General features: G+C 54.0%; 1 protein-coding gene across 1 annotated transcript in view; it reads left to right on the top strand.

Moving 5' to 3' along the window:
* Positions 1-10,311: 10,311 nt before the first annotated feature.
* The window catches only part of MUC16 (mucin 16, cell surface associated), an 85,604-nt gene continuing 70,542 nt past the window's right edge, over positions 10,312-25,373 (top strand). The window contains 5 exon segments of the mRNA XM_036314052.1: positions 10,312-10,648; positions 10,895-10,987; positions 11,411-13,342; positions 13,593-17,120; positions 17,231-25,373. Of these exon segments, the coding sequence (XP_036169945.1) occupies positions 10,312-10,648; positions 10,895-10,987; positions 11,411-13,342; positions 13,593-17,120; positions 17,231-25,373 (14,033 nt within the window).

Genomic DNA, 25,373 nt, shown 5'->3' with positions numbered 1-25,373 from the left:
ATGGTGCGCCTGTGCATAAGGCACGTAAGGGAAATGAATGCAACATGATTATAGCAATCAGTCATTAGTGAATGTTGTAGTTCGTTATTAATATGTATAACAGGATATTATAAAAATTAAGTTACAAAATTTTTATTAAAAACATTTCTTATATACCGTTATATTGGCTGGGCCGCAAAAATATTTGTTGTGGACCGCATGCGGCCCGTGGGCTGCGAGTTTGACATGCTTGGTGTACAGCATAGTGGTTAGCCATTTCTATAATTTATGAAGTGATCGCACCAATAAGTCTAGTACCCTCCTGGCAGCATACAGAGTTACTGTAGTAGTATTGACTATATTCCCTATGCTGTACTAAAGTATGCTGTACATCACCATGACTGTTTTGTAACATACAATTTATACTCCTTACTCCCTTTACCTTTTTCAGCCAAACCCCCAACCACCCTCACATCTGGCAACCATCAATCTGTTCTCTCTACCAATGAGTCTATTTCTATTGTTAGATACTTTTATCATCTCCACTTTTGTTATCCATATATATAAAAGGCTAATATGCAAAGTGTCCCCCTCAGAAGTTCGATCAGGAGATTGGGAGTTCGATCGTTTGCTATGATGTACACTGACCACCAGGCGGTGGCGCAGAATGAAGGAAGGCCCCGGCTGGCAGCCAGCAGCCAGGGAAGGGAGGTCCTGGCCAGTAGCCGGAAGGCCCTGATTGGCCCTGATCACCGGCCAGGCCTAGGGACCCTACCTGTGTATGAATTTTGTGCACCAGGCCTCTAGTATTGCATATAATTATATTTTAAAGATATTTTGATACTTTTATTATCTCCCTTTTTGTTATATACTATATATTTATATGTTGAAAAATATTTAGGTCTTTTTTTTATCACCACATAAGAAACCTGAAACTGAAAATCAAGCGACTTCCTGAGGCCACAAAATAGCAAATGGGAAAGTGTGATTTGAACCTTGAACGCATTTGAATTTTAAGTCACTGCTCTTATCTGCTCTGTTATACTGCTACTAGCTTTTAGGAACCAAAGCCATAACCTGAATGTCAATTTCCCACTGGACCTCCAGTTCTAAGAATGGAGGACTCAGTCAAGAGGAGTGTGGAATCTGGGGCAAGAAAAGTACTCCTGGGCATGGGGTACAAGGCTGGCATGCAGTCACTTTGGGCTAATAGGCAGGGAGGTAGAGGTGAGGACGTCTAACCTCGGGGGACAGACATCCAGAGCAGCCATGAAACCAGCAAGTTGTTTTTCCTGAAGCTGGGAGAGAGGATTTGCTGGTAAGGCCATTAATAATGAATTAATCCCAGGTCCAATTCACCACTCTGTCCCCACAACTTATAATAGGGCTGGCCCATGAGAGGTAATGAATGTGAGACAGGGAGTCTAGAATGAATAATGAATGATTGAAATAGTCGATGAATGAGTCTTTAGTAGAGATTTCTATGGAAAGAAGAGCAAGTCCAGAAGAAAAGATTTTCCTTCCTGCTGCTGCTTGCTGAGATAACCAACCTGGTCCTTCCTCCACAGGCGTGCCATGGAATGCAGTGGTCTTTGCCCAAACCTCAGACCAAGTGACATCTGGAACCACAAGACAGTCAGTACACGATTCTTCATTTCCAGAATCACTAACCATCTCTGTGGGTAGGTAATAATAAAGGCCATAAACAGCCAGCATTTAATAAGTCCTACTCTCCTGCCCTGCATGGTATTAACTGCTTCATATGCATCTTCACAACAGCTCTATGTTGTTATCCTCATCAGACACAGGAGATAAGGCTCAGAGAGGTTACGTTACCTGCTTCAGGTCACACAGCAAGTAAGTGACAGAGCTGGGATTCAAATCCAGCTTAGTTCACTTTTTCCCAGATTCCTCTCACTGTGCATTTTCTTTCCTGTCCTGCAGAGGTTCTAGTTGGCTTGATTTTAGGAAGGGGAGATAATGGGTCTCCAGGAAGTGAATTGGACCTGAGGTCTCTGTCTCCTCTGCCTTATGGATATTGGCTTCCTTAAGAGCAGGCAGGACAGACACAGCTGTCCTTTATCCCTCTCCCTTTGTCCCTTCTGGCTGCCCACCCACCTTCTTTCTCCACGTCTACCCAATATCCTGGATGCAAATTGTGTCTATGGGCCTCAACCCCAGACCCAGTCATCAGCTTAGTCACATACACAGGCAAGTTTCCTGTTGTTGGAACACAACTGCCCAGACCTGCCTTGTTAGGAGAAAAGAGGGAGTTGGAGGCCTGAGCCCTATCTGGGTTCTTCATGCCCTCCACTCCTTGCTCCTGAGTGATGGTCTTCCCTATCCCAGGAGTCTAGTTTGTTCCCAATATTTGGACAACAGAGACTTCATAAGCAGCACATACATCTGTGCCAGACAGCCTGGGCTCACATCTCACCTCTGCCACATGCTGGAAAGCTGAGGTAACCTCTCTGAGCCTCCAGTTTTGTATCTATAGTGTGGGAGTGTGTGGTGGAGTATTTGTAAAATCTAAATTAAATTATAGGATGCCTTCTAAACAGCGGTTTGCCCTCTGGGATATTTGCCAATGTCTGGAGATATTTTTGGTTGTCACTTCTGAGAGGACAGGGGCTACTGACCTCTGGTGAGTAGAGGCCAGGAATGCTATTCAACATCCTGTCCTTGCTTTTTCCAGTACACCCTTTTTGCAGGTAGAGTCCTCAATCCCTGCCGTCCTCCGTGCTGGAGTTCTTGGCATTGAGGCTGCATCTCCATGGTGATATTGTTTCCAGTGTTCTCCTTCCGGCTGTCCATCTGTAAAGGCTTCTGGGAGCACTTACATTGGTTTCTGGTTTCTGAAACATGCCAGTGACATCTCTCAGAGTCACCTATTCTCACCCAAATGAGAATCAACAGTCATGAATATTGCACCCTAAGCTTTATCCCTGACTAAGATCCTCCTCAGTAAGAGTGGCGAAAATAGAAGTGTGTGGCTTCTGTGTCTCTCTTCTTCCTGAGGAGACTGACCACATCACCTCAGTTGTCTTACTTATCAAATGAATAGCTTACCATCATGATCTGACAGTTCTTTCATGTCCTATTAAAATATCTGATATGTAGTCACCTGGACAGCTATCTGACTTACTCATGCACATCTTTGACTAGCCCTGTCTTCATGGAATAGACCAATATTTTGATACCCTTGACCTCCAAACATTATGTGACTTCTGTTGATGCTGGGACTAAAGAGGTAAAAGGATAAGTTACTTCCTGTTAATACTTTATTCTGCCACACCTGTTTATGGCACAATCCTGAGCAAAATTAGAGTTTGAATTACCCCAAACATGGGTCCTCCTGTCTCTAGTCCTTGAATAACACTTCCTTGTAAGCAAATGTCTTTGCTTCCAAAGTGTACATGTATTGATATTTCCCACGTGCCTTCCTTCTAAATGTATCATATCCATCTAAACCATGTGTCTCTCCTAAAGGCACTGCTGGGACTGTGGGGTCCACTACTAACGCCCTCATGTATGGAAGTTCCTCATGGCTGAAAAGTGACCCTTCAACAACTAGGACAGCAGTTTACTCTGCAGGTATGATGTATTGTTCAATTTATACCTGAAACCTGTATAATTTTATCAACCAAAGTCACCCCAATAAATTCAATTTAAAAAATAAAATAAAGTGGAAGATGCACGAAAGAGAAAAAATAAAAAAAGAAGGTTCCAAGTCCTTCACTACAACTCCCTTGAGTGACTGCAATATATTGGCTATTTACCAAATCTACTGGTGGCGGGTGGGGCGGGGGGGGGGGGGTGTGGACAGGGAGGACAAATGTCCTTTTAAAAAAAATCCTCACCTGCCCTAACTGGTTTGGCTCAGTGGATAGAGCATCGGCCTGCAGACTGAAAGGTCCCAGGTTCGATTCCAGTCAAGGGCATATACCTTGGTTGCGGGCACATCCCCAGTGAGGGGTGTGCAGGAGAGGCAGCTGGTCGATGTTTCTCTCTCATTGATGTTTCTACCTCTCTATCCCTCTCCCTTCCTCTCTGTAAAAAAATCAATAAAATATATTTTTAAAAAATCCTCACCTGAGGATATGTTTTTATTGATTTTTTTTTTTTTTTTTTTTTTTTTTTTTAGAGAAAGGATTGTGGGAGAGAGAGAGAAACGTCAGTGTGAGAGAGAAACATCAATTAATTGGCTCCCATACACACCCCAACTAGGGATCAAACCCACAACCTAGGCATATACCCTGACCAGAAAGTGAGCCCACAGCCTTTTGGTGCACAGGACGATGCTCCAACCCACTGAACCACACCAGCTAGATGTCCTCTTTGAAGTGAATTTCCTTGAGGTAATTTCCCATGGTTGGGTCTGAAAATCACACATAGGTTTTTAACCAGAAGTCAAACTTTTTTTTTAATTGTTTTATTGCTTAAAGTATTACAAAGAGTATTACATATGTCTCCTTTTTTTTCCGCCCTTAGCAATCCCCCGGCCTCCCCTACCCCCCAGTGTCTTATGTCCATTGGTTATGATTATATGCATGCATACAAGTCCTTCGGTTGACCTCTCACACCCCACCCCCCCGCCCCTCAATCCTCCCCAGCTTTCCTGCTGTAGTTTGACAGTCTGGTCGAGGCAGCTTTGCCTCTGTATCTATTTTTGTTCATAAGTTTATAATGGTCTTTATTATCCATAAATGAGTGAGATCATGTGGTGTTTTTCCTTCATTGACTGGCTTATTTCACTTAGCATAATGCTCTCCAGTACCATCCATGCAGTTGCAAATGGTAAGAGTTCCTTTTTTTTACAGCAGCATAGTATTACATCGTGTAGATGCACCACAGTTTTCTAATCCATTCATCTACTGGTGGGCACTTAGGCTGTTTCCAGATCTTAGCTATGGTGAATTGTGCTGCTATGAACATATGGGTGCATATATCCTTTCTGACTGGTGTTTCTGGTTTCTTGGGATGTATTCCTAGAAGTGAGATCACAGGGTCAAATGGGAGTTCCATTTTTAGTTTTTTGAGGAAACTCCATATTGTCTTCCATAGTGGCTGCACCAGTCTGAATTCCCACCAGCAGTGCACGAGTGTTCCTTTTTCTCCACATCCTCTCCAGCACTTGTCGTTTGTGGATTTGTTGATGATAGCCATTCTGACAGGTGTGAGATGGTACCTCGTTGTTTTGATTTGCATCACTCGGATGATTAGTGACTTTGAACAAATTTTCATATGTCTCTTGGCTTTCTGAATGTCCTCTTTTGAAAGGTGTCTATTTAGGTCCTTTGCCCATTTTTTGATTGGATTGTTTATCTTCCTTTTGTTAAGTTGTATGAGTTCCCTATAAATTTTGGAGATTAGGCCCTTATCAGATATGACATTGGCAAATATGTTTTCCCACGCAGTGGGCTTTCTTGTTGTTTTGTTGATGGTTTCTTTTGCTGTTCAGAAGCTTTTTATTTTGATGTAGTCTCATTTGTTTATTTTCTCTTTAGTTTCAAGTGCCCTAGGAGCTGTATCAGTGAAGAAATTGCTTCGGCATATGTCTGAGATTTTGTTGCCTTTGGATTCCTCTAGTATTTTTATGGTTTCCCATCATACATTTAAGTCCTTTATCCATTTTGAGTTTATTTTTATGTATGGTGTGAGTTGGTGGTCTGGTTTCATTTTCTTGCATGTATCCGTTCAATTTTCCCAACACCATTTATTGAAGAGACAATCTTGAGTCCATTGTATGTTCTTGCCTCCTTTGTCAAATATTAATTGAGCATATTGGTTAGGGCTGATTTCTGGGCTCTCTATTCTATTTCATTGATCTATATGTCTGTTCTTGTACCAATACCAGGCAGTTTTGAGAACAGTGGCTTTGTAATACAGCTTGATATCTGGTATTGAGATCCCACCTACTTTGTTCTTTCTCAGGATCACTGCAGCTATTCGGGGTCTTTTTTTATTCCAGATGAATTTTTGGAGAGTTCGTTCTAGGCCTGTGAAATATGCCGTTGGTATTTTAATGGGAAGTGCGTTGAACTTATAGATTGCTTTGGGTAGTGTGGACATTTTAATGATGTTGATTCTACCAATCCAAGAACATGGTATGTTCTTCCATCTGTTTATGTCTTCCTCTATCTCTTTTTTCAACGTCCTGTAGTTTTCTGAGTAGAGGTCTTTTACCTCCTTAGTTAAGTTTATTCCTAGGTAGCTTAATTTTTTTGGTGCGATGGTAAATGGGATTGTTTTTTAGTCTCTCTTTCTGTAAGTTCACTATTGGTGTATAGAAATGCTATAGATTTCTTGGCGTTAATTTTGTATCCTGCTACATTGCCGAATTCATTTATTAAGTCTAATAGTTTTTTGATGGAGTCTTTAGGGTTTTGTATGTACAATATCATGTCATCTGCGAATAAGGACAGTTTTACTTCTTCTTTTCCAATTTGGATGCCTTTTATTTCTTCTTCTTGTCTAATTGCAATGGCTAACATTTCCAGTACTCTATCGAACAGGAGTGGTGAGAGTGGGCATCCTTGTCTTGTTCCTGTTTTTAGGGGAAATGGTGTTAGTTTTTGTCCATTGAGTATGATGTTGGCTGTGGGTCTGTCATATATGGCTTTTATTATGTTGAGGTATAATCCTTCAGTTCCCACCTTGCTGAGAGTTTTTATCAAAAATGGGTGTTTTATTTTGTCAAACGCTTTTTCTGCATCAATTGATATGACTGTGGTTTTTTTCTTTCAGTTTGTTTATGTGATGTATCACGTTTATTGATTTGCGGATATTGTACCATCCTTGCATCCCTGGGATAAATCCTACTTGGTCATGGTGTATGATCTTTCTGATGTATTGCTGGATCCGATTTGCTAAGATTTTGTTGAGGATTTTGGCATCTATGTTCATGAGGGATATTGGCCTGTAATTCTCTTTCATTGTGTTGTCTTTACCTGGTTTTGGTATTAGGGTGATGCTGGCTTCATAGAATGAGCTTGGAAGTGTTCCTTCCTCTTGGATTTTTTGTAGTAGTCTGAGGAGGATAGGTTTTAGTTCTTCCTTGAATGTTTGGTAAAACTCCCCTGTGAAGCCATCTGGTCCTGGGCTTTTGTTTGCTGGAAGCTTTTTGATGACTGCTTCAATTTCTTCCATAGTTATTGGCCTATTGAGATTTTTATATTCTTCCTGATTGAGTTTTGGAATGTTGTATTTTTCTAGGAATATGTCCATTTCCTCCAGGTTGTCTAATTTGTTGGAGTAGAGTTGTCCATAGTGTTGTTTAACAATCATTTGTATTTCTGTGGGGTCTGTTGTTATTTTGCCTCTATCATTTCTGATTTTGTTTATTTGGGTCCTCTCTCTTTGCTTCTTGGTGAGCCTGGCTAGAGGTTCTTAAATCTTGTTTATCCTTTCAAAGAACCAGCTCTTGGTTTCATTGATTTTCTGTATTTTCTTTTTTGTGTCCAGGTCATTTATTTCTGCTCTAATTTTTATTATCTCCTTCCTTCTGCTCACTCAGGGGTTTTCTTGTTGCTCTCTTTCTAATTCTTTGAGTTGTAGAGTTAGATGATTTACTATCATTTTTTCTTGATTTTTGGGATAGGCCTGTAGAGCTATAAACTTCCCTCTCAGGATTGCTTTCATTGTGTCCCATAGGTTTCGGATTGTTGTGTTTTCATTCTCATTAGTTTCCAGGATGTTTTTAATTTTTTTTTTATCTCATTGGTAACCCAATCAATATTTAATATGCTATTCAGCTTCCAAGTGTTTGAGTATTTTGGGTTGTTTTTATTGTAGTTTATTTCTGATATAATGCCATTGTGGTCTGAGAAGATGCTTGGTATGATTTCAATCTTCTTGAATTTGGGGAGACATTGTTTGTGACCCAATATGTGGTCTATTTTTGAATATGTCCCATGAGCTCTTGAGAGGAATGTATATTCCGTGGCTTTGGGGTGAAGTGTTCTGAAGATGTCAATTAAGTCCATCTGATCCAGTGAGTCATGGACTCACTACTGGCTTAGCAGTCATGCTGTGTCTTTGCTGATTGTTTGTCTAGAGGATTTATCCAGTGATGTCAGTGGTGTATTAAAGTCCCCTACTATGATTGTATTGTTGTCGATCTCTCCTTTGATATCTTCCAGGGTTTTTTTTTTATGTATTTGGGTGCTCCTGCACTTAGTGAATATATGTTTATCAGGGTTATATCTTCTTGTTGTATTGATCCCTTTATTATTATGAAGTGGCCTTCCTTATCTCTTCTTATGGCCTTCACTTGAGGTCTGTTTTGTCCGATATAAGTATTGCTAGCCCAGCTTTTTTTTTTCATTTCCATTTGCCTGAAAGATATTTTTCCATCCCTTCACTTTCAGTCTGTGTGAGTCCCTTCTAATGAGGTGGGTCTCTTCTAGATAGCAGATGTATGGGTCATGTTTTTTTATCCATTCAGCCACTCTATGTCTTTTGGTTGGAGCATTTAGTCCGTTTACATTTAAAGTTATTATTGACAGGTACTTGTTTGTAGCCATTTCTTTTTTTGTGTGGCTGTTTTCTTTCTGAGCTTTTTATTTCTTTTTACACCAGTCCCTTTAGCATTTCTTGCATTTCTGGCTTGGTGGTGATAAACTCCCTTAGCCTTTTTTTGTCTGTGAAGCTTCTTATTTCCCCTTCCATTTTGAATGATAGCCTTGCTGGATAGAGTATTCTTGTATTCAGTCCTGTGCTTTGCATCACTTTGTAAATTTCTGTCCATTCTTTTCTGGCTTGATGTGTTTCTGTTGAGAAATCATTTGATAATCTAATGGGAGATTCCTTGAATGTAACTTTCCGTCTCTCTCTTGCAGCTTTTAAGATTCTCTCTTTGTCCTGAACATTTGCCATGGTAATTATGATGTGTCTTGGTGTGGGTCTTTTCGGGTTCACCTTGTTTGGTATGCTCTGTGCTTGTGTGATTTTTTTTCTTCCCCACCTCTGGGAAGTTTTCTGATATTATTTCTTCAAATAGGTTTTCTAACCCTTGTTCCTCTTTCTGTTGTTCTGGCACCCCTATTATTCGTATGTTGTTTTGTTTCATGTTGTCCCATAGCTCCCTTAGTCTCTCCTCCTGTCTTTTAATTTTTTTCTCCAATTGCTGTTCATTTTGGGTGTGTTTTGTTTCCCTGTCTTCTAATTCGCTAATTCACTCCTCTGCTTCTCCTAGTCTGCTGTTGAAACTTTCAATGGTGTTTTTTACTGCAGCTATATCACTCTTCATTTCTTCTTGGTTCTTACATAATTTATTGATTTTTTCATCTGTTTCTTCTTGCTTCTTGCATAAGTTGTTGATTTTTTCCTCTATCTGGTTTATGCATTCTAGGACCCTTAATCTGAATTCTTTTTCTGCCATGTTGCATGCCTCTGTATCACTTAGCTGCTTTTCTGGCGAGTCCTTCTTTTCTTTCCTTTGGGGGTTTCTTTGTCTACCCATGTTTGATCGTACTGCCATATCTAGATGTTGAGTCGTTCAGTGGCTGCTCCTTGGGTGGCAATGGCTCCTCAGGCTGCGGTTGCTCCTCGGGCAGTTGTGGTAGCAGCTGTTCCTCAGTTGGTAGCAGTCCTCTGGTGGGTGCTGTTCACAGTTGTGGTGGCTCCTCTGGCTGGTGGGGGGAGGCTTCACACACAGCTGAAGTCAAACTTTTTCAATAACTGAAACAATATTGTAATATTAAATTCATTGTACATATGAATATTTCAAAATGAGCAAAGGTGTAATAGAGTGATAAAGACCTTACTGGTTTTAAGGAGACAGTGTTTCAAACATTTATATGCTTGAGACCGACCAAATCAGCCGTCTACACAATCAACAAACAGCTTTTCATTCCTCATGCCCATAGTCAGGTTTTGATTTAATTACTCTTTAATTAAACCTCTAAATCTTTAAATGCTAGATATTATTTAAATGCTTCCTCAGAGGAGACACTTGAGGACATTGGTAAGCCAGTATTAAGTAAGGATGTTCCTCACAGACCCATATTCTGAGGGAATGAAAGGGTAACACCTCCATTTCCTTCTCCTTCAGGCACTGATGAGTCAAGGGAGCTATATATATATAGTGCTTGGGGAAGACTGGGCTCCAAGTTACAAGTTCTCCTGAGCAAGCAAGATGAGTCAAAGATCTTCCCAATTATATCATTGGGGATAGTTAGTGTGGTTTGGAAGAGTTAACATTTTCTTTGGAGGGAAGAAAAAATAGTTAGAATTGAAGTATCTGGAAGAAATGAATGATACTGTCAACCAGAGGACTCCTCTTCTTTCCCATTTGCATATCTTCTACCAACTCACTTTCTAATCACAGGAATGCCCACAAGAAGCCCAGAAATGGCTACAGTGCCTCCAGATATCCCTTTGGAGAGAATAATCAGCCCAACTACCTCACAACTGCCATCCACTGTACACCACACTATAAGCAGGGTCACACCTACTGCAGTGGTAAGTAGCTCTAGAGTAATTTTATCAGGGAAGCCAGATCTTGCCATCAAAGAATCAGAGAAGAGTTCTTCCCAGCTTCCTGCTACAACTTCTGCAGATCCAGAACATGTGTCCAGACCAGAAGCAAAAACTTTTGAACAGGTTTTTTACACGGAGAGAACTCCAGATTCAGCTTTCCAGAGTCAAGGGCTAAGGACTCCCTCAAGCAAGGGAACAGAAACATCTGATTCCTGGATGGAAAAAGAAAGCTCAACTTCAAGCACATATATTAACACTAAGATTATAGATGTCTCTTCTGAATTAGGAAGAACAATCAAGGAGATTAATGACTCTGCAGGCTTATCAAGGTCCACAGATCTACTGAGCACAAGCTTGGAATCTGGGACAAATTCATCTTCAAGGAGGACAAATAGCACATCTGGGAAAATACCACATTCTGAGTCCAAAATAGACTTAGAGATAGTTCAACCTTCTACACACACAGGTAAGACAAGAGTATGGATCACAACATCTGAATATAATACTCATTTCATTGACCGACCCGGCTCAGGAGCACCCCGAGAAATATCTCTAATTGATACTGCCTCTACCATTGAGAAAACTAATCTTTTCAGATCAAAAACTATCTGGCCATATTGCAAAAATAGAACAGAGCGTGATAATTCTCTAATGACTACATTAAGAGGGTCCAGTAATTACATGGTCAGCAACTCAACCACAAAGGAAAACATAATCCCTTCAAAAAGTGTTATTAGTATTACAAAAGAGATAAACAAAGAAACCACAACTTTGGACAGAACATTTACTAAAGGCAAACCTCAAACTACAAGTTTATTACACACAACCCGGATCTCTAATCTGCCACCCACATTAGAAACAGAAAGTAAAACCATTAAAAAAACAAGATATTCAGGGGAAAAAACACTCAAAATATTTACTGTGGATAAATCATCAAGACCCCTCTTAGCAATGAAGCAAACCTTCAAAAACACAAATGAAAACATACTCCCCAAAAGGGGACCCAAGAATGTGTCCAAGACACATCCTCCCTCTGAGGAGACAAGCAGCTCGTCCTCCGTGCAATCGGCCCCCAGCACAGCCTCCCCGTCCCCAGTTGCTCCTACAACACGAGAGAGCGCGTCCTCCCCTCCTCCTCTCGTCACCTCCGTCTGGACCTCTGGCCTGCTGCCGGCCACTGACGCCTTGGGCACAAGCGTGGATCCCGGAGCCCGTTCCACTGCACATGTGAGCGAGAGCACAGCGCGGAGCCTGGACTCCTCTGCAGCCTCCACAGGCACAGAGGCAGTTCACCTTCCCGGACACACAGCTGAGACCAGCGCGGGGACCACCCGGTCAGGACAGGAAACACCTTCCTCTGTGCCAGGTGAGTCAGCGCCCCCCGAAGTGACTTCTCCAGTGGCGACCCCTTCCGTCACGAGGGAAAGCAGAGTTTCCGCAGCAGTGCCCGGCTCTTCGGAAACCACTTGGTCTGAGGCAGAGTCAGCATCCTCCACGAGCCCCGGCCTGAGGGAGGCCAGCACCTCCCAGCCCATGAGCTCAGCCGCGGAGACAATGCCCGTCTCTTCCCACGCGCCCACTGGTGATGGTGCTACGGAGGTCTCCGGGACAGAAGGCATGTCCTCCAGCGGGACAGTCTCCTCTGGCCCGGCTCAGTCCACCATGACACCAGACATCTCCACAGGCATGCCGGGGCTCTCGACCTCCCCAGTCATGACAGAAGCCGCCGAAGGGACCCTCACCACGCCAAGTGGTCACCCTGGGGCTACGTCGCCGGGCACAACTGCCTTGGACACCTGGACCACCGCCTCCAGCCCAGGGACTCACGGGGCTGCCACTCAAGGTTTCACACACTCACCGGTGACGACTCCCGGGAGCAGGGGCCCGGAGCATGTGTCCAGGACACGTCCTCCCTTTGAGGAGACAAGCAGCTCTTCCTCCGTGCAATCGGCCCCCAGCACAGCCTCCCCGTCCCCAGGTGCTCCTACAACACGTGAGAGCACGCCCTTCCCTCCTCCTCTCGTCACCTCCGTCTGGACCTCTGGCCTGCTGCCGGCCACTGACGCCTTGGGCACAAGCGTGGATCCCGGAGCCCGTTCCACTGCACATGTGAGCGAGAGCACAGCGCGGAGCCTGGACTCCTCTGCAGCCTCCACAGGCACAGAGGCAGTTCACCTTCCCGGACACACAGCTGAGACCAGCGCGGGGACCACCCGGTCAGGACAGGAAACACCTTCCTCTGTGCCAGGTGAGTCAGCGCCCCCCGAAGTGACTTCTCCAGTGGCGACCCCTTCCGTCACGAGGGAAAGCAGAGTTTCCGCAGCAGTGCCCGGCTCTTCGGAAACCACTCGGTCTGAGGCAGAGTCAGCATCCTCCACGAGCCCCGGCCTGAGGGAGGCCAGCACCTCCCAGCCCATGAGCTCAGCCGCGGAGACAATGCCCGTCTCTTCCCACGCGCCCACTGGTGATGGTGCTACGGAGGTCTCCGGGACAGAAGGCATGTCCTCCAGCGCGACAGTCTCCTCTGGCCCGGCTCAGTCCACCATGACACCAGACATCTCCACAGGCATGCCGGGGCTCTCGACGTCCCCAGTCATGACAGGAGCCGCCGAAGGGACCCTCACCACGCCAAGTGGTCACCCTGGGGCTACGTCGCCGGGCACAACTGCCTTGGACACCTGGACCACCGCCTCCAGCCCAGGGACTCACGGGGCTGCCACTCAAGGTTTCACACACTCACCGGTGACGACTCCCGGGAGCAGGGGCCCGGAGCATGTGTCCAGGACACGTCCTCCCTTTGAGGAGACAAGCAGCTCTTCCTCCGTGCAATCGGCCCCCAGCACAGCCTCCCCGTCCCCAGTTGCTCCTACAACACGAGAGAGCGCGTCCTCCCCTCCTCCTCTCGTCACCCTCCGTCTGGACCTCTGGCCTGCTGCCGGCCACTGACGCCTTGGGCACAAGCGTGGATCCCGGAGCCCGTTCCACTGCACATGTGAGCGAGAGCACAGCGCGGAGCCTGGACTCCTCTGCAGCCTCCACAGGCACAGAGGCAGTTCACCTTCCCGGACACACAGCTGAGACCAGCGCGGGGACCACCCGGTCAGGACAGGAAACACCTTCCTCTGTGCCAGGTGAGTCAGCGCCCCCCGAAGTGACTTCTCCAGTGGCGACCCCTTCCGTCACGAGGGAAAGCAGAGTTTCCGCAGCAGTGCCCGGCTCTTTGGAAACCACTCGGTCTGAGGCAGAGTCAGCATCCTCCACGAGCCCCGGCCTGAGGGAGGCCAGCACCTCCCAGCCCATGAGCTCAGCCGCGGAGACAATGCCCGTCTCTTCCCACGCGCCCACTGGTGATGGTGCTACGGAGGTCTCCGGGACAGAAGGCATGTCCTCCAGCGCGACAGTCTCCTCTGGCCCGGCTCAGTCCACCATGACACCAGACATCTCCACAGGCATGCCCGGGCTCTCGACGTCCCCAGTCATGACAGGAGCCGCCGAAGGGACCCTCACCACGCCAAGTGGTCACCCTGGGGCTACGTCGCCGGGCACAACTGCCTTGGACACCTGGACCACCGCCTCCAGCCCAGGGACTCACGGGGCTGCCACTCAAGGTTTCACACACTCACCGGTGACGACTCCCGGGAGCAGGGGCCCGGAGCATGTGTCCAGGACACGTCCTCCCTTTGAGGAGACAAGCAGCTCTTCCTCCGTGCAATCGGCCCCCCGCACAGCCTCCCCGTCCCCAGTTGCTCCTACAACACGAGAGAGCGCGTCCTCCCCTCCTCCTCTCGTCACCTCCGTCTGGACCTCTGGCCTGCTGCCGGCCACTGACGCCTTGGGCACAAGCGTGGATCCCGGAGCCCGTTCCACTGCACATGTGAGCGAGAGCACAGCGCGGAGCCTGGACTCCTCTGCAGCCTCCACAGGCACAGAGGCAGTTCACCTTCCCGGACACACAGCTGAGACCAGCGCGGGGACCACCAGGTCAGGACAGGAAACACCTTCCTCTGTGCCAGGTGAGTCAGCGCCCCCCGAAGTGACTTCTCCAGTGGCGACCCCTTCCGTCACGAGGGAAAGCAGAGTTTCCGCAGCAGTGCCCGGCTCTTCGGAAACCACTCGGTCTGAGGCAGAGTCAGCATCCTCCACGAGCCCCGGCCTGAGGGAGGCCAGCACCTCCCAGCCCATGAGCTCAGCCGCGGAGACAATGCCCGTCTCTTCCCACGCGCCCACTGGTGATGGTGCTACGGAGGTCTCCGGGACAGAAGGCATGTCCTCCAGCGGGATAGTCTCCTCTGGCCCGGCTCAGTCCACCATGACACCAGACATCTCCACAGGCATGCCGGGGCTCTCGACGTCCCCAGTCATGACAGGAGCCGCCGAAGGGACCCTCACCACGCCAAGTGGTCACCCTGGGGCTACGTCGCCGGGCACAACTGCCTTGGACACCTGGACCACCGCCTCCAGCCCAGGGACTCACGGGGCTGCCACTCAAGGTTTCACACACTCACCGGTGACGACTCCCGGGAGCAGGGGCCCGGAGCATGTGTCCAGGACACGTCCTCCCTTTGAGGAGACAAGCAGCTCTTCCTCCGTGCAATCGGCCCCCAGCACAGCCTCCCCGTCCCCAGTTGCTCTTACAACACGAGAGAGCGCGTCCTCCCCTCCTCCTCTCGTCACCTCCGTCTGGACCTCTGGCCTGCTGCCGGCCACTGACGCCTTGGGCACAAGCGTGGATCCCGGAGCCCGTTCCACTGCACATGTGAGCGAGAGCACAGCGCGGAGCCTGGACTCCTCTGCAGCCTCCACAGGCACAGAGGCAGTTCACCTTCCCGGACACACAGCTGAGACCAGCGCGGGGACCACCAGGTCAGGACAGGAAACACCTTCCTCTGTGCCAGGTGAGTCAGCGCCCCCCGAAGTGACTTCTCCAGTGGCGACCCCTTCCGTCACGAGGGAAAGCAGAGTTTCCGCAGCAGTGCCCGGCTCTTCGGAAACCACTTGGTCTGAGGCAGAGTCAGCATCCTCCACGAGCCCCGGCCTGAGGGAGGCCAGCTCCTCCCAGCCCATGAGCTCAGCCGCGGAGACAATGCCCGTCTCTTCCCACGCGCCCACTCGTGATGGTGCCACGGAGGTCTCCGGGACAGAAGGCATGTCCTCCAGCGGGACAGTCTCCTCTGGCCCGGCTCAGTCCACCATGACACCAGACATCTCCACAGGCATGCCGGGGCTCTCGACCTCCCCAGTCATGACAGGAGCCGCCGAAGGGACCCTCACCACGCCAAGTGGTCACCCTGGGGCTACGTCGCCGGGCACAACTGCCTTGGACACCTGGACCACCGCCTCCAGCCCAGGGACTCACGGGGCTGCCACTCAAGGTTTCACACACTCACCGGTGACGACTCCCGGGAGCAGGGGTCCGGAGCATGTGTCCAGGACACGTCCTCCCTTTGAGGAGACAAGCAGCTCTTCCTCCGTGCAATCGGCCCCCAGCACAGCCTCCCCGTCCCCAGTTGCTCCAACAACACGAGAGAGCGCGTCCTCCCCTCCTCCTCTCGTCACCTCCGTCTGGACCTCTGGCCTGCTGCCGGCCACTGACGCCTTGGGCACAAGCGTGGATCCCGGAGCCCGTTCCACTGCACATGTGAGCGAGAGCACAGCGCGGAGCCTGGACTCCTCTGCAGCCTCCACAGGCACAGAGGCAGTTCACCTTCCCGGACACACAGCTGAGACCAGCGCGGGGACCACCCGGTCAGGACAGGAAACACCTTCCTCTGTGCCAGGTGAGTCAGCGCCCCCCGAAGTGACTTCTCCAGTGGCGACCCCTTCCGTCACGAGGGAAAGCAGAGTTTCCGCAGCAGTGCCCGGCTCTTCGGAAACCACTCGGTCTGAGGCAGAGTCAGCATCCTCCACGAGCCCCGGCCTGAGGGAGGCCAGCACCTCCCAGCCCATGAGCTCAGCCGCGGAGACAATGCCCGTCTCTTCCCACGCGCCCACTCGTGATGGTGCCACGGAGGTCTCCGGGACAGAAGGCATGTCCTCCAGCGGGACAGTCTCCTCTGGCCCGGCTCAGTCCACCATGACACCAGACATCTCCACAGGCATGCCGGGGCTCTCGACCTCCCCAGTCATGACAGGAGCCGCCGAAGGGACCCTCACCACGCCAAGTGGTCACCCTGGGGCTACGTCGCCGGGCACAACTGCCTTGGACACCTGGACCACCGCCTCCAGCCCAGGGACTCACGGGGCTGCCACTCAAGGTTTCACACACTCACCGGTGACGACTCCCGGGAGCAGGGGCCCGGAGCATGTGTCCAGGACACGTCCTCCCTTTGAGGAGACAAGCAGCTCTTCCTCCGTGCAATCGGCCCCCAGCACAGCCTCCCCGTCCCCAGTTGCTCCTACAACACGAGAGAGCGCGTCCTCCCCTCCTCCTCTCGTCACCTCCGTCTGGACCTCTGGCCTGCTGCCGGCCACTGACGCCTTGGGCACAAGCGTGGATCCCGGAGCCCGTTCCACTGCACATGTGAGCGAGAGCACAGCGCGGAGCCTGGACTCCTCTGCAGCCTCCACAGGCACAGAGGCAGTTCACCTTCCCGGACACACAGCTGAGACCAGCGCGGGGACCACCCGGTCAGGACAGGAAACACCTTCCTCTGTGCCAGGTGAGTCAGCGCCCCCCGAAGTGACTTCTCCAGTGGCGACCCCTTCCGTCACGAGGGAAAGCAGAGTTTCCGCAGCAGTGCCCGGCTCTTCGGAAACCACTCGGTCTGAGGCAGAGTCAGCATCCTCCACGAGCCCCGGCCTGAGGGAGGCCAGCACCTCCCAGCCCATGAGCTCAGCCGCGGAGACAATGCCCGTCTCTTCCCACGCGCCACTGGTGATGGTGCCACGGAGGTCTCCGGGACAGAAGGCATGTCCTCCAGCGGGACAGTCTCCTCTGGCCCGGCTCAGTCCACCATGACACCAGACATCTCCACAGGCATGCCGGGGCTCTCGACGTCCCCAGTCATGACAGGAGCCGCCGAAGGGACCCTCACCACGCCAAGTGGTCACCCTGGGGCTACGTCGCCGGGCACAACTGCCTTGGACACCTGGACCACCGCCTCCAGCCCAGGGACTCACGGGGCTGCCACTCAAGGTTTCACACACTCACCGGTGACGACTCCCGGGAGCAGGGGCCCGGAGCATGTGTCCAGGACACGTCCTCCCTTTGAGGAGACAAGCAGCTCTTCCTCCGTGCAATCGGCCCCCAGCACAGCCTCCCCGTCCCCAGTTGCTCTTACAACACGAGAGAGCGCGTCCTCCCCTCCTCCTCTCGTCACCTCCGTCTGGACCTCTGGCCTGCTGCCGGCCACTGACGCCTTGGGCACCAGCGTGGATCCCGGAGCCCGTTCCACTGCACATGTGAGCGAGAGCACAGCGCGGAGCCTGGACTCCTCTGCAGCCTCCACAGGCACAGAGGCAGTTCACCTTCCCGGACACACAGCTGAGACCAGCGCGGGGACCACCCGGTCAGGACAGGAAACACCTTCCTCTGTGCCAGGTGAGTCAGCGCCCCCCGAAGTGACTTCTCCAGTGGCGACCCCTTCCGTCACGAGGGAAAGCAGAGTTTCCGCAGCAGTGCCCGGCTCTTCGGAAACCACTTGGTCTGAGGCAGAGTCAGCATCCTCCACGAGCCCCGGCCTGAGGGAGGCCAGCACCTCCCAGCCCATGAGCTCAGCCGCGGAGACAATGCCCGTCTCTTCCCACGCGCCCACTGGTGATGGTGCTACGGAGGTCTCCGGGACAGAAGGCATGTCCTCCAGCGGGACAGTCTCCTCTGGCCCGTCTCAGTCCACCATGACACCAGACATCTCCACAGGCATGCCGGGGCTCTCGTCCTCCCCAGTCATGACAGGAGCCGCCGAAGGGACCCTCACCACGCCAAGTGGTCACCCTGGGGCTACGTCGCCGGGCACAACTGCCTTGGACACCTGGACCACCGCCTCCAGCCCAGGGACTCACGGGGCTGCCACTCAAGGTTTCACACACTCACCGGTGACGACTCCCGGGAGCAGAGGCCCGGAGCATGTGTCCAGGACACGTCCTCCCTTTGAGGAGACAAGCAGCTCTTCCTCCGTGCAATCGGCCCCCAGCACAGCCTCCCCGTCCCCAGTTGCTCCTACAACACGAGAGAGCGCGTCCTCCCCTCCTCCTCTCGTCACCTCCGTCTGGACCTCTGGCCTGCTGCCGGCCACTGACGCCTTGGGCACAAGCGTGGATCCCGGAGCCCGTTCCACTGCACATGTGAGCGAGAGCACAGCGCGGAGCCTGGACTCCTCTGCAGCCTCCACAGGCACAGAGGCAGTTCACCTTCCCGGACACACAGCTGAGACCAGCGCGGGGACCACCAGGTCAGGACAGGAAACACCTTCCTCTGTGCCAGGTGAGTCAGCGCCCCCCGAAGTGACTTCTCCAGTGGCGACCCCTTCCGTCACGAGGGAAAGCAGAGTTTCCGCAGCAGTGCCCGGCTCTTCGGAAACCACTTGGTCTGAGGCAGAGTCAGCATCCTCCACGAGCCCCGGCCTGAGGGAGGCCAGCACCTCCCAGCCCATGAGCTCAGCCGCGGAGACAATGCCCGTCTCTTCCCACGCGCCCACTGGTGATGGTGCTACGGAGGTCTCCGGGACAGAAGGCATGTCCTCCAGCGGGACAGTCTCCTCTGGCCCGGCTCAGTCCACCATGACACCAGACATCTCCACAGGCATGCCGGGGCTCTCGACCTCCCCAGTCATGACAGGAGCCGCCGAAGGGACCCTCACCACGCCAAGTGGTCACCCTGGGGCTACGTCGCCGGGCACAACTGCCTTGGACACCTGGACCACCGCCTCCAGCCCAGGGACTCACGGGGCTGCCACTCAAGGTTTCACACACTCACCGGTGACGACTCCCGGGAGCAGGGGCCCGGAGCATGTGTCCAGGACACGTCCTCCCTTTGAGGAGACAAGCAGCTCTTCCTCCGTGCAATCGGCCCCCAGCACAGCCTCCCCGTCCCCAGTTGCTCCTACAACACGAGAGAGCGCGTCCTCCCCTCCTCCTCTCGTCACCTCCGTCTGGACCTCTGGCCTGCTGCCGGCCACTGACGCCTTGGGCACAAGCGTGGATCCCGGAGCCCGTTCCACTGCACATGTGAGCGAGAGCACAGCGCGGAGCCTGGACTCCTCTGCAGCCTCCACAGGCACAGAGGCAGTTCACCTTCCCGGACACACAGCTGAGACCAGCGCGGGGACCACCCGGTCAGGACAGGAAACACCTTCCTCTGTGCCAGGTGAGTCAGCGCCCCCCGAAGTGACTTCTCCAGTGGCGACCCCTTCCGTCACGAGGGAAAGCAGAGTTTCCGCAGCAGTGCCCGGCTCTTCGGAAACCACTTGGTCTGAGGCAGAGTCAGCATCCTCCACGAGCCCCGGCCTGAGGGAGGCCAGCACCTCCCAGCCCATGAGCTCAGCCGCGGAGACAATGCCCGTCTCTTCCCACGCGCCCACTCGTGATGGTGCCACGGAGGTCTCCGGGACAGAAGGCATGTCCTCCAGCGGGACAGTCTCCTCTGTCCCGGCTCAGTCCACCATGACACCAGACATCTCCACAGGCATGCCGGGGCTCTCGTCCTCCCCAGTCATGACAGGAGCCGCCGAAGGGACCCTCACCACGCCAAGTGGTCACCCTGGGGCTACGTCGCCGGGCACAACTGCCTTGGACACCTGGACCGCCGCCTCCAGCCCAGGGACTCACGGGGCTGCCACTCAAGGTTTCACACACTCACCGGTGACGACTCCCGGGAGCAGGGGCCCGGAGCATGTGTCCAGGACACGTCCTCCCTTTGAGGAGACAAGCAGCTCTTCCTCCGTGCAATCGGCCCCCAGCACAGCCTCCCCGTCCCCAGTTGCTCCTACAACACGAGAGAGCGCGTCCTCCCCTCCTCCTCTCGTCACCTCCGTCTGGACCTCTGGCCTGCTGCCGGCCACTGACGCCTTGGGCACAAGCGTGGATCCCGGAGCCCGTTCCACTGCACATGTGAGCGAGAGCACAGCGCGGAGCCTGGACTCCTCTGCAGCCTCCACAGGCACAGAGGCAGTTCACCTTCCCGGACACACAGCTGAGACCAGCGCGGGGACCACCCGGTCAGGACAGGAAACACCTTCCTCTGTGCCAGGTGAGTCAGCGCCCCCCGAAGTGACTTCTCCAGTGGCGACCCCTTCCGTCACGAGGGAAAGCAGAGTTTCCGCAGCAGTGCCCGGCTCTTCGGAAACCACTTGGTCTGAGGCAGAGTCAGCATCCTCCACGAGCCCCGGCCTGAGGGAGGCCAGCACCTCCCAGCCCATGAGCTCAGCCGCGGAGACAATGCCCGTCTCTTCCCACGCGCCCACTGGTGATGGTGCTACGGAGGTCTCCGGGACAGAAGGCATGTCCTCCAGCGGGACAGTCTCCTCTGGCCCGGCTCAGTCCACCATGACACCAGACATCTCCACAGGCATGCCGGGGCTCTCGACGTCCCCAGTCATGACAGGAGCCGCGGAAGGGACCCTCACCACGCCAAGTGGTCACCCTGGGGCTACGTCGCCGGGCACAACTGCCTTGGACACCTGGACCACCGCCTCCAGCCCAGGGACTCACGGGGCTGCCACTCAAGGTTTCACACACTCACCGGTGCCGACTCCCGGGAGCAGGGGCCCGGAGCATGTGTCCAGGACACGTCCTCCCTTTGAGGAGACAAGCAGCTCTTCCTCCGTGCAATCGGCCCCCAGCACAGCCTCCCCGTCCCCAGTTGCTCTTACAACACGAGAGAGCGCGTCCTCCCCTCCTCCTCTCGTCACCTCCGTCTGGACCTCTGGCCTGCTGCCGGCCACTGACGCCTTGGGCACCAGCGTGGATCCCGGAGACCGTTCCACTGCACATGTGAGCGAGAGCACAGCGCGGAGCCTGGACTCCTCTGCAGCCTCCACAGGCACAGAGGCAGTTCACCTTCCCGGACACACAGCTGAGACCAGCGCGGGGACCACCCGGTCAGGACAGGAAACACCTTCCTCTGTGCCAGGTGAGTCAGCGCCCCCCGAAGTGACTTCTCCAGTGGCGACCCCTTCCGTCACGAGGGAAAGCAGAGTTTCCGCAGCAGTGCCCGGCTCTTCGGAAACCACTTGGTCTGAGGCAGAGTCAGCATCCTCCACGAGCCCCGGCCTGAGGGAGGCCAGCACCTCCCAGCCCATGAGCTCAGCCGCGGAGACAATGCCCGTCTCTTCCCACGCGCCCACTCGTGATGGTGCCACGGAGGTCTCCGGGACAGAAGGCATGTCCTCCAGCGGGACAGTCTCCTCTGTCCCGGCTCAGTCCACCATGACACCAGACATCTCCACAGGCATGCCGGGGCTCTCGTCCTCCCCAGTCATGACAGTAGCCGCCGAAGGGACCCTCACCACGCCAAGTGGTCACCCTGGGGCTACGTCGCCGGGCACAACTGCCTTGGACACCTGGACCACCGCCTCCAGCCCAGGGACTCAAGGGGCTGCCACTCAAGGTTTCACACACTCACCGGTGACGACTCCCGGGAGCAGAGGCCCGGAGCATGTGTCCAGGACACGTCCTCCCTTTGAGGAGACAAGCAGCTCTTCCTCCGTGCAATCGGCCCCCAGCACAGCCTCCCCGTCCCCAGTTGCTCCTACAACACGAGAGAGCGCGTCCTCCCCTCCTCCTCTCGTCACCTCCGTCTGGACCTCTGGCCTGCTGCCGGCCACTGACGCCTTGGGCACAAGCGTGGATCCCGGAGCCCGTTCCACTGCACATGTGAGCGAGAGCACAGCGCGGAGCCTGGACTCCTCTGCAGCCTCCACAGGCACAGAGGCAGTTCACCTTCCCGGACACACAGCTGAGACCAGCGCGGGGACCACCAGGTCAGGACAGGAAACACCTTCCTCTGTGCCAGGTGAGTCAGCGCCCCCCGAAGTGACTTCTCCAGTGGCGACCCCTTCCGTCACGAGGGAAAGCAGAGTTTCCGCAGCAGTGCCCGGCTCTTCGGAAACCACTTGGTCTGAGGCAGAGTCAGCATCCTCCACGAGCCCCGGCCTGAGGGAGGCCAGCACCTCCCAGCCCATGAGCTCAGCCGCGGAGACAATGCCCGTCTCTTCCCACGCGCCCACTCGTGATGGTGCCACGGAGGTCTCCGGGACAGAAGGCATGTCCTCCAGCGGGACAGTCTCCTCTGTCCCGGCTCAGTCCACCATGACACCAGACATCTCCACAGGCATGCCGGGGCTCTCGACCTCCCCAGTCATGACAGGAGCCGCCGAAGGGACCCTCACCACGCCAAGTGGTCACCCTGGGGCTACGTCGCCGGGCACAACTGCCTTGGACACCTGGACCACCGCCTCCAGCCCAGGGACTCACGGGGCTGCCACTCAAGGTTTCACACACTCACCGGTGACGACTCCCGGGAGCAGGGGCCCGGAGCATGTGTCCAGGACACGTCCTCCCTTTGAGGAGACAAGCAGCTCTTCCTCCGTGCAATCGGCCCCCAGCACAGCCTCCCCGTCCCCAGTTGCTCCTACAACACGAGAGAGCGCGTCCTCCCCTCCTCCTCTCGTCACCTCCGTCTGGACCTCTGGCCTGCTGCCGGCCACTGACGCCTTGGGCACAAGCGTGGATCCCGGAGCCCGTTCCACTGCACATGTGAGCGAGAGCACAGCGCGGAGCCTGGACTCCTCTGCAGCCTCCACAGGCACAGAGGCAGTTCACCTTCCCGGACACACAGCTGAGACCAGCGCGGGGACCACCCGGTCAGGACAGGAAACACCTTCCTCTGTGCCAGGTGAGTCAGCGCCCCCCGAAGTGACTTCTCCAGTGGCGACCCCTTCCGTCACGAGGGAAAGCAGAGTTTCCGCAGCAGTGCCCGGCTCTTCGGAAACCACTTGGTCTGAGGCAGAGTCAGCATCCTCCACGAGCCCCGGCCTGAGGGAGGCCAGCACCTCCCAGCCCATGAGCTCAGCCGCGGAGACAATGCCCGTCTCTTCCCACGCGCCCACTCGTGATGGTGCCACGGAGGTCTCCGGGACAGAAGGCATGTCCTCCAGCGGGACAGTCTCCTCTGTCCCGGCTCAGTCCACCATGACACCAGACATCTCCACAGGCATGCCGGGGCTCTCGACCTCCCCAGTCATGACAGGAGCCGCCGAAGGGACCCTCACCACGCCAAGTGGTCACCCTGGGGCTACGTCGCCGGGCACAACTGCCTTGGACACCTGGACCACCGCCTCCAGCCCAGGGACTCACGGGGCTGCCACTCAAGGTTTCACACACTCACCGGTGACGACTCCCGGGAGCAGGGGCCCGGAGCATGTGTCCAGGACACGTCCTCCCTTTGAGGAGACAAGCAGCTCTTCCTCCGTGCAATCGGCCCCCAGCACAGCCTCCCCGTCCCCAGTTGCTCCTACAACACGAGAGAGCGCGTCCTCCCCTCCTCCTCTCGTCACCTCCGTCTGGACCTCTGGCCTGCTGCCGGCCACTGACGCCTTGGGCACAAGCGTGGATCCCGGAGCCCGTTCCACTGCACATGTGAGCGAGAGCACAGCGCGGAGCCTGGACTCCTCTGCAGCCTCCACAGGCACAGAGGCAGTTCACCTTCCCGGACACACAGCTGAGACCCGCGCGGGGACCACCCGGTCAGGACAGGAAACACCTTCCTCTGTGCCAGGTGAGTCAGCGCCCCCCGAAGTGACTTCTCCAGTGGCGACCCCTTCCGTCACGAGGGAAAGCAGAGTTTCCGCAGCAGTGCCCGGCTCTTCGGAAACCACTTGGTCTGAGGCAGAGTCAGCATCCTCCACGAGCCCCGGCCTGAGGGAGGCCAGCACCTCCCAGCCCATGAGCTCAGCCGCGGAGACAATGCCCGTCTCTTCCCACGCGCCCACTGGTGATGGTGCTACGGAGGTCTCCGGGACAGAAGGCATGTCCTCCAGCGGGACAGTCTCCTCTGGCCCGGCTCAGTCCACCATGACACCAGACATCTCCACAGGCATGCCGGGGCTCTCGTCCTCCCCAGTCATGACAGTAGCCGCCGAAGGGACCCTCACCACGCCAAGTGGTCACCCTGGGGCTACGTCGCCGGGCACAACTGCCTTGGACACCTGGACCACCGCCTCCAGCCCAGGGACTCACGGGGCTGCCACTCAAGGTTTCACACACTCACCGGTGACGACTCCCGGGAGCAGGGGCCCGGAGCATGTGTCCAGGACACGTCCTCCCTTTGAGGAGACAAGCAGCTCTTCCTCCGTGCAATCGGCCCCCAGCACAGCCTCCCCGTCCCCAGTTGCTCCTACAACACGAGAGAGCGCGTCCTCCCCTCCTCCTCTCGTCACCTTCGTCTGGACCTCTGGCCTGCTGCCGGCCACTGACGCCTTGGGCACAAGCGTGGATCCCGGAGCCCGTTCCACTGCACATGTGAGCGAGAGCACAGCGCGGAGCCTGGACTCCTCTGCAGCCTCCACAGGCACAGAGGCAGTTCACCTTCCCGGACACACAGCTGAGACCAGCGCGGGGACCACCCGGTCAGGACAGGAAACACCTTCCTCTGTGCCAGGTGAGTCAGCGCCCCCCGAAGTGACTTCTCCAGTGGCGACCCCTTCCGTCACGAGGGAAAGCAGAGTTTCCGCAGCAGTGCCCGGCTCTTCGGAAACCACTTGGTCTGAGGCAGAGTCAGCATCCTCCACGAGCCCCGGCCTGAGGGAGGCCAGCACCTCCCAGCCCATGAGCTCAGCCGCGGAGACAATGCCCGTCTCTTCCCACGCGCCCACTGGTGATGGTGCTACGGAGGTCTCCGGGACAGAAGGCATGTCCTCCAGCGGGACAGTCTCCTCTGTCCCGGCTCAGTCCACCATGACACCAGACATCTCCAC

Source organism: Myotis myotis, unplaced genomic scaffold (genome assembly GCF_014108235.1).
Source record: "Myotis myotis isolate mMyoMyo1 unplaced genomic scaffold, mMyoMyo1.p scaffold_m19_p_6, whole genome shotgun sequence".
NCBI lineage: Eukaryota > Metazoa > Chordata > Mammalia > Chiroptera > Vespertilionidae > Myotis > Myotis myotis.
Note: the sequence above shows the minus strand (reverse complement) of the source record. Positions and strands in the feature narration are given on the sequence as shown.